Below are 16,339 nucleotides of genomic sequence, written 5' to 3'. Positions count from 1 at the left end.
AATGAGTCACGATCGTGTCTGTGGTTCATATTGTATGTTGGTATGGCACACTTACCCGTCTGGCCGTAGGCGAATATGCATGCATTATAGCCTTGAAATGCATTATCCAGTATATCACGTCCCACGCAATCGAAGACCGTCTCCTGTGACGCAAAGCTGTCATCTTCGGGATTGAGCGAGTAAAAGCAATGATCGAATGCAAATGTCTTTGGTTGTTTTCTGCATGAATCAGAGGATTAGTGGGTGTTGGTGAGCATGAAAGTCAAGACTAGGCCTGCTTACCTTTCCATTTTTTCCAATGTTGGGGGATTTTGCAATATCGTTTGCTGTTTTTCCATTTCGACGATGCATTTTGTACCCAATTCAATTTCTGTTGCAAGCGATGGTTATATGTAAATAAATATTTATTTATATATATATATTATTGTAATGCACATATGATAAGTATAATTTGAGTTATTTTCAGTACAAGGTTGATAACAAGTTCAGAATAGCAGAGGCAAAAAATAATTATAATATATATTTATATACGATAGATACATGTATGTGCATACGCTTGTCAGCTGATTTCGTACATATGTGCGAAAAAAAAAACGCAAAACTCATACAATTACTTAAACATATGTATATATTATGTCCGTACATTGTATAATCAAGCGATAAATGTCTATATGTATGAATGTGTACTTGTATGTAATGGCAAGTCCAATGCTATAGCGCAATCTTTATGCACATAAATAAAAACGCGAACCTTTCAAATAATTGTAATTTCAGAAATGAAAACGAACGAAAAAAAAAAAAAACTGTTGCCCAAAACGTGCAGCGCCATAAATATTCTGGCCTGAAATATTTACTACTTACAGCTAAACACGGACATTGCACGGCAATAAAAAGAGAAGTCGAATTGTTGAATTTGCTAGCTGCAAAAATTGTTGAAATATTTGAAACCTTACGGCCATTGTCCTTCGCACGTAAAAAAGGCAAAAAACAAACAAAGGACAGGCTAACAGGATGGCAGGCAGCCTGGCTGGTCAGAGAGGCCAGCCAGTGCAGACTTAAGCCAAGTTAAAGTACAGTGAAGCCCTAAGAGTACAGCGATTCAAAATCATCTTGGCGACTTTGAGACTTGACTTGACCATTTTTGGCCTGATAATCTTTTTACTATGTGTTGTTTTCCAGATCTGTGGACGGCAAATTCGACAAATGCTTAAAACTAAATGAAACAGAAACAGGCTCAACTTTGGCAAGCTTCACTGTATTTGCAGGCACACATGCATATGCAGCACATATGTGTGTGTATTGTGACCTGCTCCTGGCGCTGTACACTCACTTCCGTTGCAAAAATAAAGCCGACCTGACATGGACATTGGCAAAAAGGGCAGAGCAAAGGCGAGAAATCGAGAATGTTGAGAAACCACAAAGGACACACATCAACACGGGCCATCAACGAGTTGTTGTTGTTGGTTGCTTGTGTGACTGTGCGTGTGCGTGTGTGTGTGTGTATTGCCTATAACAAAGGCGTGCCATAAATTATTTGATAGGCTGGCCCCAATTGTGAATGAGTTCTGGTCAGTTGGTCAGCTCCAGCCGAAGCTTGAGCTGCTGAGTTCAGTTGATTTGGACATTTCTTCGCCATAACCTTAAAATGTGCATACACTTTTGCCATTGTACAATGTTGAAATTAACATACACACACACACACACACACATACACAGAGACTAAGCCACACTCATACAGAGATTTAGATAGACATTTGGTCAGCAGGCAGGGAAAAACAGGTTAAGCTTTTTGGTTGCTTTCGCGCTGTGACTTCATTTCGAACGCAACTGTTTGCCTGTGTTTGTTGTGTGTGTGTATTGAGTGAGTGAGTGTGTATGTGTGTGTGTGTGTGTGTGTGTTGTGTGTGCTTTGTTTTGCTGTTTCTATATAGTTTCCATTTTACGCTTTGTGACTTGAAGAGGTCGTCAGCTAAATGTGGCCCAAATGCGGAGCGATGCGTAAGATATCGCATAAAAATTGATGAGGAAATCGAGTTACCTAGTCGATTACGTCTAATATAATATAGTATATATAGCATAATTGTAATATTAACTTCACAAATATGCGTATATCAGACCTTATCAGAGCTTTGATAACAATGACGCGTATATTAATATATGTAGCTTGTTTCGCTTATCATTCGAGCACACTCACACAGAGTCAATCACACTCTGTCCTGACAGTGAATCAAGCGTATAGAGAACATGACACAAGCTAGCCCCAAATAAAGAAGTGATTTGGCAACGTGGGGAAACAGCAGCAGCAGCAGCAGCAGATGGAAACAGAGCAAAAGGAATTGGCGATACAAAATACGAGAAAAACATATGCGAAAAGTAAATGGCAATGACTTCCACTTGACGCAGCCGTGGGGCTCAAATTGACTGCTCCCCAGAGTCCCCCCACATTTCCGCTGCACTGTGCATGTATGCGAGTGTGTGTGTGTGTGTGAGTGTGAGTCATGGATAAGCCAAATGAATGATCGCCGTTGACATTGGCAAAGTGGAAACGCAGTGTTTAGCTTTTGCTATTGCCTTTGCTTTGGCTGCACTTGCAACACACGTCAATTGTTGGTTCCACCTCGTGAAAATTTAGCTGGAAATGTAAAGCGTTAGTTACGTGAGTCAGTCAGTCAATCAGTCAGTCAGCCAGTCAGTCAGTTAGAAGCTCTGCAAGGCTGTCAGCGCAAAAAGTTGCTGGCGTTGCATTGAAAAACGAGGCGACCTTTGCAAAGGAAACAGCATTTGCATGAAAAACAAGAAGGCACCATTAACATAGAATTGCCGAAGTTTAAATACCCTTATATATAAATATATTTACTCTGTGATCTGTTCTTTGATACTATATACGATAGTTCCTATATACGCTATGTTATATACTCATCAGATGCGTCCGACTTTGGCATCAAGCAAAACAGAATATAAATATGCAAGATAGCTGTAAAGCTCAGCTCAGATACAGTTGTTTGCCAGTGTTGCCAGAGATGTCTCCTTTTATGCACACATACTATATGTATGTACACACTTTTTCGTAACAAAATAATACCCTTAGCAAGGGCAAACATAGCCAAGTGCGCGACGCTATGCAAATTTTGTTATCCCGAAAATAACGTACAAGCACATGCACATTATATATGTATATGTATGTATGTATATATGTATTCAGCTGACTTCTGCATTATTGATTGCAGCGCACACAAAAGAGACAAAGCTGAAATAAATCCCCCCGCCAGAAAATGCAAGCGGGCCGCGGGGTGCCTGGCTCTAGGTATATCTTATTTACTTAAATTTAGAGCTAGTTTTTGTACTACTTACCGCGTCGATTGAAGGGTCGCACCCGCACAGCAACTTTGATCTTATCACTTGACATCGTGCAGGCCTTGGAGATACTCTCACTTTTGATTCAATGGACGCCTATGCGTGCGGTTTGAGTGGGTGTGAGAGCGTCTGAATCATGCACCCACCAAAAAGGGATATGACTGGGACGGTTGTTGTTTTCTTGTTGTTGTTCTTGTTTTTGTTTTTGAGCCCGCCGAGAATTATGTGTGTGGCACGCAATTTTTATTTTGGTTTTTTTTTTTTTTTTTGGTGGCAGGTGACTCACAATGCGAGGGGGAGGATGGGCGCTAGCTCAAGCTTGAATAGTGAGCGTTTCAATTAGCGCCACGCACACGCCTAACAGTAGCTGTAGCTGGTACGTCATGTGGGGCGGAGTGCAAGCGGGGGGCTGTATTTCCATTTCATTCTTGACTTGCGCTATTTATTACGCACACCCGCACACACACATATACATATGCACATGTGTACACACTGGTAATTTTTGTTGTTGTTTGTGTTACTGTGCTGGAATTTTATATGTATTTGCACTTGTTTTTATTTGGGCACACGCTTAAATATTTGCCTAAAATTACTATTGTTGTTGCCTAATTATGTTTATTGATTATGTGCAATTATCTGGTTTTTGAAAATAAAAATGAAGATCGCACACACACACAAGCAGACAGTCAGAACCAAAAATATTAGCACACACATGAACTTTAAATTTCTCTCTTGGCTGGACTTTTGGCAAGGAAGCAGGCAAAAAAAAAATCAAGCACTGGGCGCTCCACCGACGCCCGCGCGAAAAGTCTCCCTTTTGGCCTGTATGACTGTGACTTCGTTGGAGAATCGATTTTTATGGCTCTTTTTCCTGAAGCTGCGATTTTATGCTGTGCAGGATATGTTCTCGTATAGCTGTTATTATTTACAAATTACACCGTTTTATATTTCCGTTTGCGCGTCGTTTGACATTAATTTAAACTATTTATATTGCAATTTTGTTTTTCGCGTCGTTTCACTTTAATTTTTGCTATTTTATAATGGTTTCTCGACCTGCTATGACTGCCGATAGCGATTGACATTATTTGCAATTTCAAAGCAACTCTGGCCACAATGATGCCACTTAATTGAGTGTGACCGCACAAATTTAAGGTAATTTTTGCAGCGTTGCCACCTAGTTGTGTTTATTGCGCGCGATTTTCGTTTATTTTTAAAAGCGATATTCAGTGCTATTATTTGTATACACAGCACAAAAGTACTATAAAAACGACAAGGCTTACTTGAATGCTTTAAATCGCATTATAAGACGATATTTAAGAGCTAGCAACAGGAATTGTATAGTATATAGTTACATGGAAAACTGAGAGTCGGAATAGGGATTGAGAAAGGTAAAAAAATAAAAGAGAAACTCATCTATGTCGCACTTGTTGAAATTTATAAGAATCTCTTTTCGTTCTCACACTCTTACTTTCACTTTTTCCGAATCCCTCTCACCCTCACTCTTTGGAGGATTTTCGTATGCTTAAATAATCCTAAAGATATTTATGTTAATTCAAGGCAGTTAAAATATAAAAGTCTGAAGTAAATGCGAGAAAACAACGTAAAAGAGTATTCCCAAAAGGTACTTAGTAAGTGAGTTCCATTACGATATGTCGCTCGGGCTTCAAATATTGTCATATGGTTTTAATAAGTGCACTTTTAAGTAACTTTTAAAATGCGTGCGGCTATTTTGAGGCGCACCTTCAGATTTGCGGAAATAGCGCTAACCCATTATCAAGGCAGTGCAATGAACGGATTAATCTCTCAATGATAAACAAGAACTGCACGCCACAACCTTGTAAAGTACCGCCGATCAACGCAGTAGCAGAAACTCGGAAATGCACGCCGGTAATTGTTCAGACAGACGAAATGACAACAAATAGCTGGAGTTGCGAAAAAAAAAAAAACGTCACCAAGAAACCTGAAAACGTTTTGTTTTGATGGTGCTGATGATGAAGTGTTACGCTTGTTGTTGTTTGTTGTCGTTTACGTGGTTGTTGTCGCTCAATCTCTTGTAGCGACAGAGCGGCGGCTGATGCTGCTACCTGTTCACGTGCTGCCGTGCGGTCTCAGAGTTTATAAATGTTCAAGACGAGACGCAGGGCGCAGCAGTTTCTCGGTAAACCTCAGACGTGCGCAACCCATAGCAAAAATTAAGCGAATTTAGATTAAGTTTTAATGTTGCTTTTTTCTCGGCGATGTTATAATATTTTTTTATAACTCACACACTCAAAGACAACGAATGCTTCATAAAAGCAATAAAGTCAAGCTATAAAGCAATACAAAAGAAACTTTATGTGCAAATTTAAAAAAAAAAAAAAAAAATTCCAACGAAAGTGAAATACAATTTAAATTGTAATATTTGTGCAAAAATCAAATAAGTTCACTTTTTCCAAAGTAAGTCTCAGCAGCATAAAAAATAAAATATTTAAAATATGTGGCCTAGTTTTCATTGCATTCGAATGTGCTGCAATATGCACTGAATAATTACTACCAAAGTCAGTGCATATTGACTTAGGTCTACGCGCTCGAGTGAGAAACCCAAAAACCCTAATAATATTTGTAAAGGTCGACCCACATGCATAATCTGCAGAGGAGTACTAACAAAGTGCCTAATACCGATTCCATTATTAACACCCAAACGCAACATCAATCGTGAAATCAAACGGGCTGCTAAGATTACAAAATCTCATAATAAATTATTATTTTTGTTTTTTTTTTTTTTTTGTTTTTAAACTTGCCAAAAATGGGCATTATTGAAACGGATGCCACTAAAGGTGAAGGCGCCGGCTCATTTGCATAGCATATATACCAGAAGAAAAAAAAGTTTCAAAAAAGAGATGCAAAACCCAAAGGCGGTTCGCCCTTGAAATGGTTTCATCGAAGAGCAATTAACTAACCAGCTATCGAAACGGGCTTACAGCGAAAACCATGTCAGACTACATAAGTAAAGCGCATATACCACTCTATATATATATATATACCTGTATATATGTGATTTTTTATGAATTGGACTTAGTTTTTGCACATGTCACACGAGCGTACAATTTGCTTTGGCCGCAGGGCTTCAATTTGGCCAAATCTCCCGAATGGGCTGAACAACTGTGCAAATATTGAAAATTAAAAGTATTTGCCGAAAACTGATCAAAATTCAATTCATAATGAAAGGCAAATATGGCCAAAAAAAAAAAAAAAACAAAAACCATGTCTAATAATAAGCAGAGACAGGAATCTTGGAAGACATCGCAAATGTCATCTACGACTGATTAGTGGAGTTTTAAGCTAATGACTTTTGCTTGTTATAAAAGAGAGAGAAAAAAACCTAGTACCTGACTAGTACAGTAGAGCAATGAGTTTGTCGTTGAACGAATCGCAGACGGAGCACTTGGAGGCAATAATATTGGCAAGTTCGAATTTGACAGACACCCCAATAAACCTTCAAGTGACTTGTGATTTTAATTGTTTTTGATTTTATGTGTTTGGTTTGTTTTTTACCTAACTGATCAGCTGCAGTATATATGGCTACGTCATGAGTTGGCATTGAAGCGCACTTACGATATGCCTAAAAACTGGGTGAGGGGATAATTGATGTTTGAACTTGATTTGTTTGCCTCAGACCCGTACATTCGATGGGCCATTGTCATGAACAATATCGGGGTGCAAAGCTCTTAATGAGCAGCTATTTGACAAATTTGGACTCTTGGATAAAACGGGGATTTAAAAAAAAAAACGCATACTCACACACACACTTTCAGTTCCGGTGGGAAGTGCACAAGTGCTGAGTGTATGTCCCACTCCGAGAGAGCTCCACTAATTGTATTTGCATACGCCGTGTACGAAAGTGGCCTGAAAAAAAATGAAAAAAAAAAAAAATATATTGTTACCGCTTGTAATTGACAGCCAAGTGAACACTCGAGTATATTCATAAGCGTACTAACCATAACATTGACAATGCAACTAATTCATTAACTTGTTTCGCAGCTATTGCCGCTGACGATAGCGGTCCAGACGATATGCAGCGATACGGATATGGTTTAGCATTAGCTGTAAGCCTGAGCCTGATCTTTGCTTCTACGGGCAAACAGAACGATTCGACGCTACAGCTGCGTCCATATAGTCATACGATTCTGAATGGCAGCAGCAACATCTGGTCGGAGAAGGACTTGGAAGTGAAAGTCACGGCAAATGATCGTCATGAAGCACAGTTGGCGCACAGCTCTGTCATCTATGGCTTAGCAGAAGTGGCCAACGCGAGCAACGTGAATGCCATTTGCCACGCGCAATTGAAGCATGTGCAGCGCGGAATCCTCAACAAACAGCCTTGGGCTATGAAAGGTGATCATTATTTTAATATGGCAGATCTGTTTATTTTTGACTGTTTAAGATCTTTAAGAGCTTACCTTTCCTTTTGCAGTGCTCGATGCCTCTGGCGCCAAGTCTTCGGGTTTTATTTTTGGCCAAAACTATTGGCTGGGCAGTCGGGAGGGCTGCAGCAGCGTCCAGCGACCGATGGGCATAACGTTATCCAAGAACTATGAGCGTATTATGCACCATGGCCTCATAACGCAGCAGGCGCCCTTTGACATGGACTATCGTGTGGTCTATTTGCGACACAATTCGCCCTGGCAGGTGGAAATAAAACTAATGTCCGAACAAATCTTACACATTGGCCTGTGCTTGCCCAGCGCGTGCCAGTCGAGCGAGATCCAGCAGCTGACCAGCGATTATGTCGCGGGCAGCTTCAAGCAGAACGACATCTTTGAGCTGCAGCCCGAGGTGCTATATGTAAAGGATTTAAAGTTGCGCGACAGTTTCTATGATCGATTGAGTTTTAAGCTTGTCATCGGCTTCGTGCTGGCCACCTGCGCCTTCATGCTGTGCGCCCAGCAGCTCAGCGTGGCCAAGCAGCTGCCGCCAGAGGGGCATGACGATGGTGTGGGCCTGGCGCCAGTCGAATCGGAAATATGGAGAGCTTTGCACTCCATGCTGCAGTGGCGTCCGCTGCAAAGCTTTGTCAGCTGCTACGATGTGGTCAGCAACTGGCGCAGAATCTTTGCCACGCGCGAGAGCAGCCCCTCGCAGATACCCTTGCTCAATGGACTACGTTCCGTGTGTGCCATTTGGATATTAATCTTTCATGTCGTTTGGTTTATGTACTTTACGGTGCACAACAAAACGGAGCTCATATCCTATGCCGAGCAGATCTTCTTTCAGTATGTTTCGTCCGCGCCGCTGCTGGTGGATGTCTTCTTCACCATCAGGTGGGTACAAGGCACGACGGATTGTGAGCCTGATCTAATCCTCGACTGTTTGCAGTGGTTTCCTGCAGACCTACAACTTTATGCGCAACGTCAAGCAAATGGAGGCAGTGCGTCAAAATGGTCTTATGGCCAATGCCAAACTATTTGGCAAGCTGGTCTTCCATCGCTACCTGCGACTGGGCCCGCTCTACATCATTATCATTGGCAGCGTGGACCTGGTATTTGCTTACATTGGCGACACCTCCGTTTACCACATTCATGAGCGCTTCGATGAGCTGTGCGCCCAGCATTGGTGGCGCAATCTGCTTTTTATACAGAATCTCTTTGATCTGCAGGACATGTGCGTCAATTGGAGCTGGAGTGTGGCCTGCGATATGCAATTCTTTCTGTTGGCCAATGCGATTTTGTTTCTCTATGCCAAGTGAGTATGGACTTTGCCTCATATTGTTGTGTATTTTATCGAACCTTTGTTTTTAGACGTCCTAAGTGGGCACGACTTGTTGCACTCGCTGGCTTGTTGGCAACCATCAGCTGGTCCTTTAGCATTGGCATAAATTCCAAGTTTGAGTTCTCCTTCGACACGGTCTACGGCACGGGCACACAAATCTATATAAGTCCGTTTGTTCGGGTGCTGCCCTATATTGTCGGCTCCATGGCCGCCTGGTGCTTTCTGGAGCGCCGTCTGCGCTGCAAGTTGAGCGATATGCAACAGCGCTGGCTTTGGCACTTCTGCCTGCTGGTCTTCTTCATTTGCATCTACTCGACCGTCAAGCGTGACTTTGGCCATCTGGTGACCATCTCATTGTTTGTACTGGGCCGCGTGGCCTTCTCGCTAAGTGTTTGCTGGATGATTGTTGGCAGCGCCACGGGGCGTGGCGTTTGGTGGTCTCGCTTGTTGGAGGCTCGTTGCTTTCAGCATATGAATCGGCTGTCCTATGCCATTTATTTGCTAAATCCCATGGTGATTGCACTCATTTACGGCCTGACAAACTCCAGCACTCATGCGGATCCCTTGATGCTGGTATGTAATGTAATCGATGTATAAATTATTATTTTATTTTTGGGCAATTGCAGTGCGTTGTCTCCTGCGGCTTCACAGTGATTGTTTACCTGACGTCCATTGTCTTTTCAATGGCATTCGAGCTGCCATACAGCAACTTGTCCAGTTTGTTGTTGAGTAAACCAAAAACTACCTAACTTGTGATCATCTGTTCTGTGAACAATGCTTTATAAACAACTAAGTGCGTTTAGTATAACTGTTAAATATATGCATAATTAACGTAGCCAGTTTATCAACATACTATATATGTATATATATGTAATAATTTTAAGTATTACTTGCTAACCAAATAAAGAAAATCAGCCGATTTTAAAAACTGAACTAAAATGTTATCGATAAGTGCAAGGCACATTTTCTTATTGGCGGGCAGCGACTGTCTGTGAAATTGCGTTCGCAGCCAACTTCATGCTGCGCAAAATTGATCGAGGGAGAATTTTGTTGGCGCCCCGTGAAGTTGGCTGCAATTGCAAGTTAAAGTTTGAATTAAATCTACATCAATAAACATAATTGAAGGCCGATATCTCTCGATCAGTCTGAATAAACATATTCAGTATACATTACAATTAAGCTAGACATTTATATTTAGTAATATTTACAACACTAATTACATAAACATGTAAATCGTAGAATCTATACGCTAGGAATGTGAGTGTGTGTGTGTGTGGGTGAGAGTGTGTATGAGTGGGTGGATATATTCAAGCTCCTCCACGCAGCATGGCACGACATCTAATGAGTAGCAGCACAAAACAAGCAACGTCATCACTAAAAAACTAATCTTTAAGATAGTGCTCCAACGGATTTGATCCCAGGAGCCGCGATGTGGCCGTCTCGTCTGAAAGAATTTATAAGATTAACTGGTGTTGAAGGTGGGCGAAATAGTTCACTCACTTGATCGTGCCGGCTTTGCAGTTGTGGTGCTCTCTGTTCGCTGCGACTGCAGACAGTTCAACCACTCGGACAACGAGATTTTCTTATCGCCATTCGCATCACAGTAGCGTGGCATTTTCTTGCCGCATTTGCTCAAGTTGCTGCAGCGTAAGATTAAATATATTTTTTAAAGAATTCAATTTTAAAGAGGAGTTTATTCACCTGGCACTGGTGACCAGATCACGAAAGACCTTCCATTCCTTGCGCTCCCACGACTTGTTTTTGTTCTTGTCCAGAAAGACAAAACTCAGCGTGGCAATGCGCTCATCCTCCGACTTCCACATGGTCGAGTTTCTATGAAGCCAAATGTATATGTTAATTATGATCAATTATATTGATCGATATATTATATGTGCCGCTTACCCAGTATTACTGCTGGGTAGTATCTGTGTGTTGAGGAACTCCTTGAGCTCCTTGAGGAATTGCGTTTTACGGGGTTCTGTGCAGCCTTTCATGGGTCGCACGGCGGCGACCTCATCGCATTGGGGTCGCTTTTGGCCAAAGGTGCCCGGTATATTCTTGCCCGTTTCCTCGTTTACACACCAGCAAATGGAGCTATAGCACTGGACGCGCTTATAGCGACCATCGGCCATGCACTCGGGCACAAAGAAGGATCTGTTGCCGCCATGCTGGAAATGAAATGCGATAATTTGAAACGATGCACCGATGTGGGGGCTGGGAAGAGAAGGAGTGGGAACGGGAAACTGGGATCGAGGCATTCGCACTTACGCGCTGCTCCTCGCGAGCCACTTCCCGATCCGTCCAGCAGTTGGCGTCGCCTTCGCTCTCGTTGTTAGTCGCCTCCGCTGTTTTGGCATTCAGAACTGTGAACGAAAGGCCCATTAGAATAGACTCGATACTGCCCTTTGGAAGCATGCCAAGTGCTATTGGATGTTACTTGGGTATTACTCAAAATTAATGGTTAGTTTATTGCCCAACAAGTACGTACAATTAAATGTCGATGGCGACAACGGGGATGTGCGTGGATGTGTCATGCTCACGTCTTCATCCTCGCCAATATAATCATCTTCGTGCTCCTCGCTCCCGTTGCCAAGCTCATGTATGCGCGAGTTGGTGCCGCTACCCGTGCTGCTCGTGCCGATGATATTCGTATTGGTATGGTCATGGTGGGGATTTGTATGGTCTATGTTATGCAGATTTGGGTAGTGCGTGCGGCGTGGAATTGTGGGCGATGTGATGGAGCTGATCGTTGAACCGCTGTTCACGATGTTAACTGCCGTTTTACCTGCATTGGGGAATTTCGGTAGATGGATACAAAAACGAAAACAACACACAAACATTCAGTTAAGCTTAATGTTTTAACTGTTTACACATGCAAAATTCCAACCGCATTTCATGCATTGCTGTCTACCGCCCCTCTATGTGATTCTCACTCCCTCATTATACATGCAGTTATATATATTTACTATACTATATTTAGAGAGCTACTTACGATGACTGGTATCTTTGGACAGGCAATTGCTCCATTCCAGACGGGACAGGCTATCGTCTCGGTTGACATCACAGTACTTGCCAAAGGCACGTCCACAACGTCTGGGCTTTACCGCCTGTGGGTGTGTGTGTGTGTGTGTGTGTGTGTGCATACAAAATACGGTTGTAGAGTATTGTGTGATCTGATTGACGTGTACACGGCATGTGGGACAGCGTCGGGGACAGCCACTCACCCGCTTGACAAGCTTCTTGAGCTCACGCACTTCTTGTCTGTCCAGCAACTGATTGGCATTCGCATCCAACTGGGCAAACTTCCAGTCGAGCACAGCGGCATCGCTAACAGCAGCCGTTTCAATTTGTCCGGAGCGCACGTGCTCGCTGCGAAACACCTTGATCAGATGATTGTTAAACGCCAGACGATCCGCCTTGCTGCACGGACGATGTCCCGATCCGGCGACCTCGCTGCTATTGGCCAAATCCGCATCCATGCTGAGCTGGCGCTGCGGCGACCGACGGCGATTGTTGCGCCTGTAGGCGCCGCACTTGGGCCGGCTGCGACGCGTGGTGGTATTCCGAATGGGTTTGCCGCTGCTGTCGCTGCACCAGCAGCCGGAACCGACCAGGCACTGTACGGCCGCATAGTTGCCGTCGCTGCGGCAGCGCGGAAAGAAGATTTTCGGATTGCGTGCACGCTCCCTAGCGTACTTAAGCGCGACCAGGCAGCCTAGGCGAGAAGCATATGGATAAGCTGGAGAGCCAGTTGGAAAGTTGAAAATGTGTGCGTTTTACCCTTGCAATTGCCGCGATGCTTGAGGCTGACCTGGTGGCCGCTGCACTGCACCCGCAGCAGGTGACAGCGCGTGGGATAGGTCTGATCGTCTGTGCCGCAAACTGGTCCCTCGCTCTCGTCGCACTCGCCCTGCTTGGCGGCGCACTCGGACAGCGACTGCGACAGCTGGAACACGAAGGTGTGAAGTGGGCACATGAGAAATATTCGCTGTATGCGCTTACAGGCCAAAAGCGTAAATAATATCAAGCACGCGTTAAATGATTTATTACATTTATGGTCGCCAAATTCAAGTCGCAGTCGTCGTCGTCGTCGTCAATGCTCGACTTGAATACGAATCAGCCATGGCTCAGCAGTTGCCATCGGAGTGCCACATATAGGTGCGGATGGCAAGGAATGGTGAGGGGTAGGGGAGTATACTGAAACACGAACGTGGCCAATATGAAAATCAAAGTGGTCAGGCCATAAGTTGCATTGGCATCGCTCGTAGCCGGCTCTCTGCTACCATTTGAATGTCTGCCAGTTCCCAGACCGAAAAACTGACCAAAAATTATGGTCAATTGACCAGACCAACTGGCTGCCACTTTACAGGCCGGGCCGCTGTCGACTACGCGCATTCTTGTTTCAGTCCAAAAAAATAAACTAAATACACTTTGGTTATACATATTATTTTTTCAATTGCGTAGCACTTAAGTTTGGCAGCATTGCAGCAGCTTTTGTCGCCAATTTGTTGCTCTTTAGATAAACTACAACAATTTCTTGACATTAATTAGCTTAGAGCTGTTATGATTATACAAAGAAAAAAAACAAAAAAAACACGAAGAAATATGCGAAATAAAGTTGTACAGCTTGAAAATTATACGTACACCCATCGAAAGACATGACTGTAAATTATTATGTGGCATCTACATGTTCATATTTTTGCATTTTTATGTGCACATAAAATGTGTCATCAGACAAACTTGATATGATCTGATAGAGTTCTAGTTTAAAGATGTGATACGTTTTATTCAACTTTCGAGAACTGGCTTATAGTTGAATACGTGACTTTTATTGCTGTTCCATTCCACGTTCCTAACCTCAGAAATGTAATCAGCACTGAGCGAACGAGTTATTTAGCTATGCTTCATAACAGCTCATGACAGAGCCAAACAGGGCTTAGTTTAACTGCTGGATTTTAGGATTTTAAGCTCAAAGCTTAGCATGAAGCTTACGTCAGATCTTAAATGTTTCATTCTACGTTCCTAACCAAAAGATATGTAAGCTGCACAGACTTAACTCCGAATTATTTATGCCTAATATACAAAAGGAAGCTTATTTAAAATGTTCCCCCCATTCCAACTTCTAATACTGTTCCATTTCCATCAATCTGACTTTAGATGTTCCATGCCACGTTCCTAACCCCAATTGAGCTGCTCTCCAACTTCTGTAGCCCAATTCTAGCACTGGAAGAAACTCAATACCAGTAGCCCAAAAAGAAATGTTATACAATTAGACGCTTAATGTTGCCGTCTTATCAGGCATGTGTATACAAAGTAAAGACACACCGATGTACACAATATAGGTAGGAAGGGTAACCGGGCAGCCGGGTAGCCATTTTGTATGGCCCCGGGAGCTGTTCGATTTTTGGAGCACGCGCTGAGCGGTAATCGGATCGGGCGAGAACAGGTGACTCGTCGCTTTGTGGTCTGCTTGTTGACAGACACATTAGACACATGGATAAACATGCAGTCAATATATATATATATATATATACATATATGGATACAACATATAGAATGTGCAGATTTGCTGCCTCAGCAGCTGCATTATGTCTGCCATGGTAAGGCGAGATTCGGCCGAATGATACCTGACCATGTGTAGGGCATCTGTGAGGCACACAAAATTGGCTCGAAGCGGCGCCAATGGCTTGGCCAATTCTAATTGGTAATGCAAATGGCATTTTCTTGACGAAATAGGGCGTTATCCCGCAACGTGCCAGCCATAATATGATATGATGCTATAGACATTTGAATTGTATATGTACATATATATATATCTACTGTTGTGAAGGGGCCCCATAAATCTGTATGGCGACAGCTCAAGGATTGTTGCGTTCGATAACGACAAAATTATTGACTGACAGTTCTCACGCTCATAGGATTAGAGGGGCTAGTAAGGCGCGGAGGAGGGAGCAGCGGGTGTGTTGGGGAAGCGAGAAGCGAGAGGCACACTTGAAATGCTGCTTAACACTTTGTCATCATCAGGCAGCTTAGTGGTCATGGCCATGGCAATGGAACTGGGCACTGGTCACTGGCGAAACTCCCTCTCCCTCTCTCTCTCTCTCTCTCTTTCTGTCTCTCTCTGTCGCTCTGTTGGACAGAGCCTACCTGGCCGAAACGCTTTTGACTTGTGACCATTTTTTATATTTTACATCTCAGCACTTTTTGCGCCGATTCTGCGCGTTCTTCAAAAAAGAGGAAGAACAAACAGAAAAGAACAAAATAAAAAAACACGTTCGTCGGGCAGATGAAACAAAAACAAAGGAGATCGGGCTTGAGGTTGGGCAAAGGCTATATGGCCAACATTTGCCGGCAATGCGAAAATCGCAGACAGCGCGGCGGCAACGAATAAAAGCCACAACCTGGAGGGGGCAACTGGGAGGCGGACGCAGGTAGCGGGGAAGGGGGGGTTGGGGGAATAAGCTAAAAGTCAAAGTCCGAGTTGAAGTTGGAGTCAGACAAGGTGCTGGGCACGCAGACAATTTGTAGCAATCAGGCCGAGCAATGGGACTGACTGACCGCGCATTGTACATACTCTGTATATACCTACATACTTATATAGCATATATTTGTTTTTGTACGCTTTGCTTAATACCTGGAATATTCAAGTGTTTTCTTGGGATTGAGCCTACAACTTACCGGCAGTTCATGTCGCGGCTGCTCCGGCTGCTCCAAGCTGCTCCCGCGGCTGCCCGTGGCCAGTTGCAGCAGCAGCAAGCCGAGTGCAATGGGTAAACAGCATTTCACAAACATTTTAAAGATTGTCAATCGAATTGTTAAATAAAAGCGTATTATTGCATTATATATGTGTAGATTATGATATATGTAAAACGTTCTGGTTTTTTTTTCTATTTTTTTTTTTTTTGCAATTCCAAATTCGTGGGTGGGTGTGGCAGAATAATTTGTAGTCTCTGCTTTATTTGTTTATCGATATTCGCGTCTATTTTTAGTAAATCTTGGCCAGTTCGGTTTATAGAGATGGATATGTATGCTCTATATACGCATTCGTTTCTGAGTATTATGGATTTCTGCTTTATGTGAACTTATGATTTGTTGGGTTTTTGTTTGTTTGTTTGTTTGTTTTTTTTTTCGCAAAAATTATACACACTCTTGATGAAAAGCCAACACGCGAGCGACTAAAAATGTGAAAAACTGAAAAACCAAACCGTGCGTCGCCAAGTTTCAAATACGACTGAGA

At 43.0% G+C, this 16,339-nt stretch overlaps 3 protein-coding genes across 7 annotated transcripts in view; 1 reads left to right on the top strand and 2 right to left on the bottom strand.

Annotated features, from left to right (window-relative positions):
• The window catches only part of Khc-73 (Kinesin heavy chain 73), a 17,112-nt gene extending 12,677 nt beyond the window's left edge, over positions 1–4,435 (bottom strand). For 3 of the 5 annotated variants that reach the window (XM_032436351.2, XM_032436353.2, XM_032436354.2), the window contains exons 1-3: positions 3,352–4,434; positions 283–370; positions 56–219 (exon numbers count right to left, since the gene is read on the bottom strand). In XM_032436351.2, the coding sequence (XP_032292242.1) occupies positions 56–219; positions 283–370; positions 3,352–3,406 (307 nt within the window). In that variant the 5' untranslated portion in view covers positions 3,407–4,434. Of the gene's footprint in view, positions 1–55; positions 220–282; positions 371–3,351 lie in introns of all 5 variants that reach the window. The other 2 variants (XM_032436350.2, XM_032436355.2) reach the window with 1 other exon arrangement.
• On the bottom strand, positions 283–16,339 carry magu (SPARC related modular calcium binding-like protein magu). The gene is made up of 13 exons (XM_015173525.3): positions 15,781–16,339; positions 12,883–13,048; positions 12,327–12,817; positions 12,095–12,209; positions 11,371–11,465; positions 11,005–11,270; positions 10,804–10,935; positions 10,603–10,742; positions 9,765–10,546; positions 7,794–9,672; positions 7,332–7,719; positions 7,135–7,239; positions 283–370 (listed from the first exon to the last, which is right to left on the bottom strand). Exons 1-9 carry the CDS (start codon positions 15,892–15,894, stop codon positions 10,485–10,487), a joined length of 1,581 nt encoding a protein of 526 aa, XP_015029011.1. The 5' UTR covers positions 15,895–16,339; the 3' UTR covers positions 283–370; positions 7,135–7,239; positions 7,332–7,719; positions 7,794–9,672; positions 9,765–10,484.
• On the top strand, positions 7,407–9,869 carry LOC6625586 (nose resistant to fluoxetine protein 6). The gene is made up of 5 exons (XM_015174704.3): positions 7,407–7,728; positions 7,808–8,654; positions 8,710–9,075; positions 9,132–9,675; positions 9,729–9,869. The coding sequence occupies exons 1-5, from the start codon at positions 7,407–7,409 to the stop codon at positions 9,849–9,851; spliced, it is 2,202 nt and encodes a 733-aa protein (XP_015030190.1). The 3' UTR covers positions 9,852–9,869.

The sequence above is a fragment of the Drosophila virilis genome, chromosome 5, assembly GCF_030788295.1.
Source record: "Drosophila virilis strain 15010-1051.87 chromosome 5, Dvir_AGI_RSII-ME, whole genome shotgun sequence".
NCBI lineage: Eukaryota > Metazoa > Arthropoda > Insecta > Diptera > Drosophilidae > Drosophila > Drosophila virilis.
Note: the sequence above shows the minus strand (reverse complement) of the source record. Positions and strands in the feature narration are given on the sequence as shown.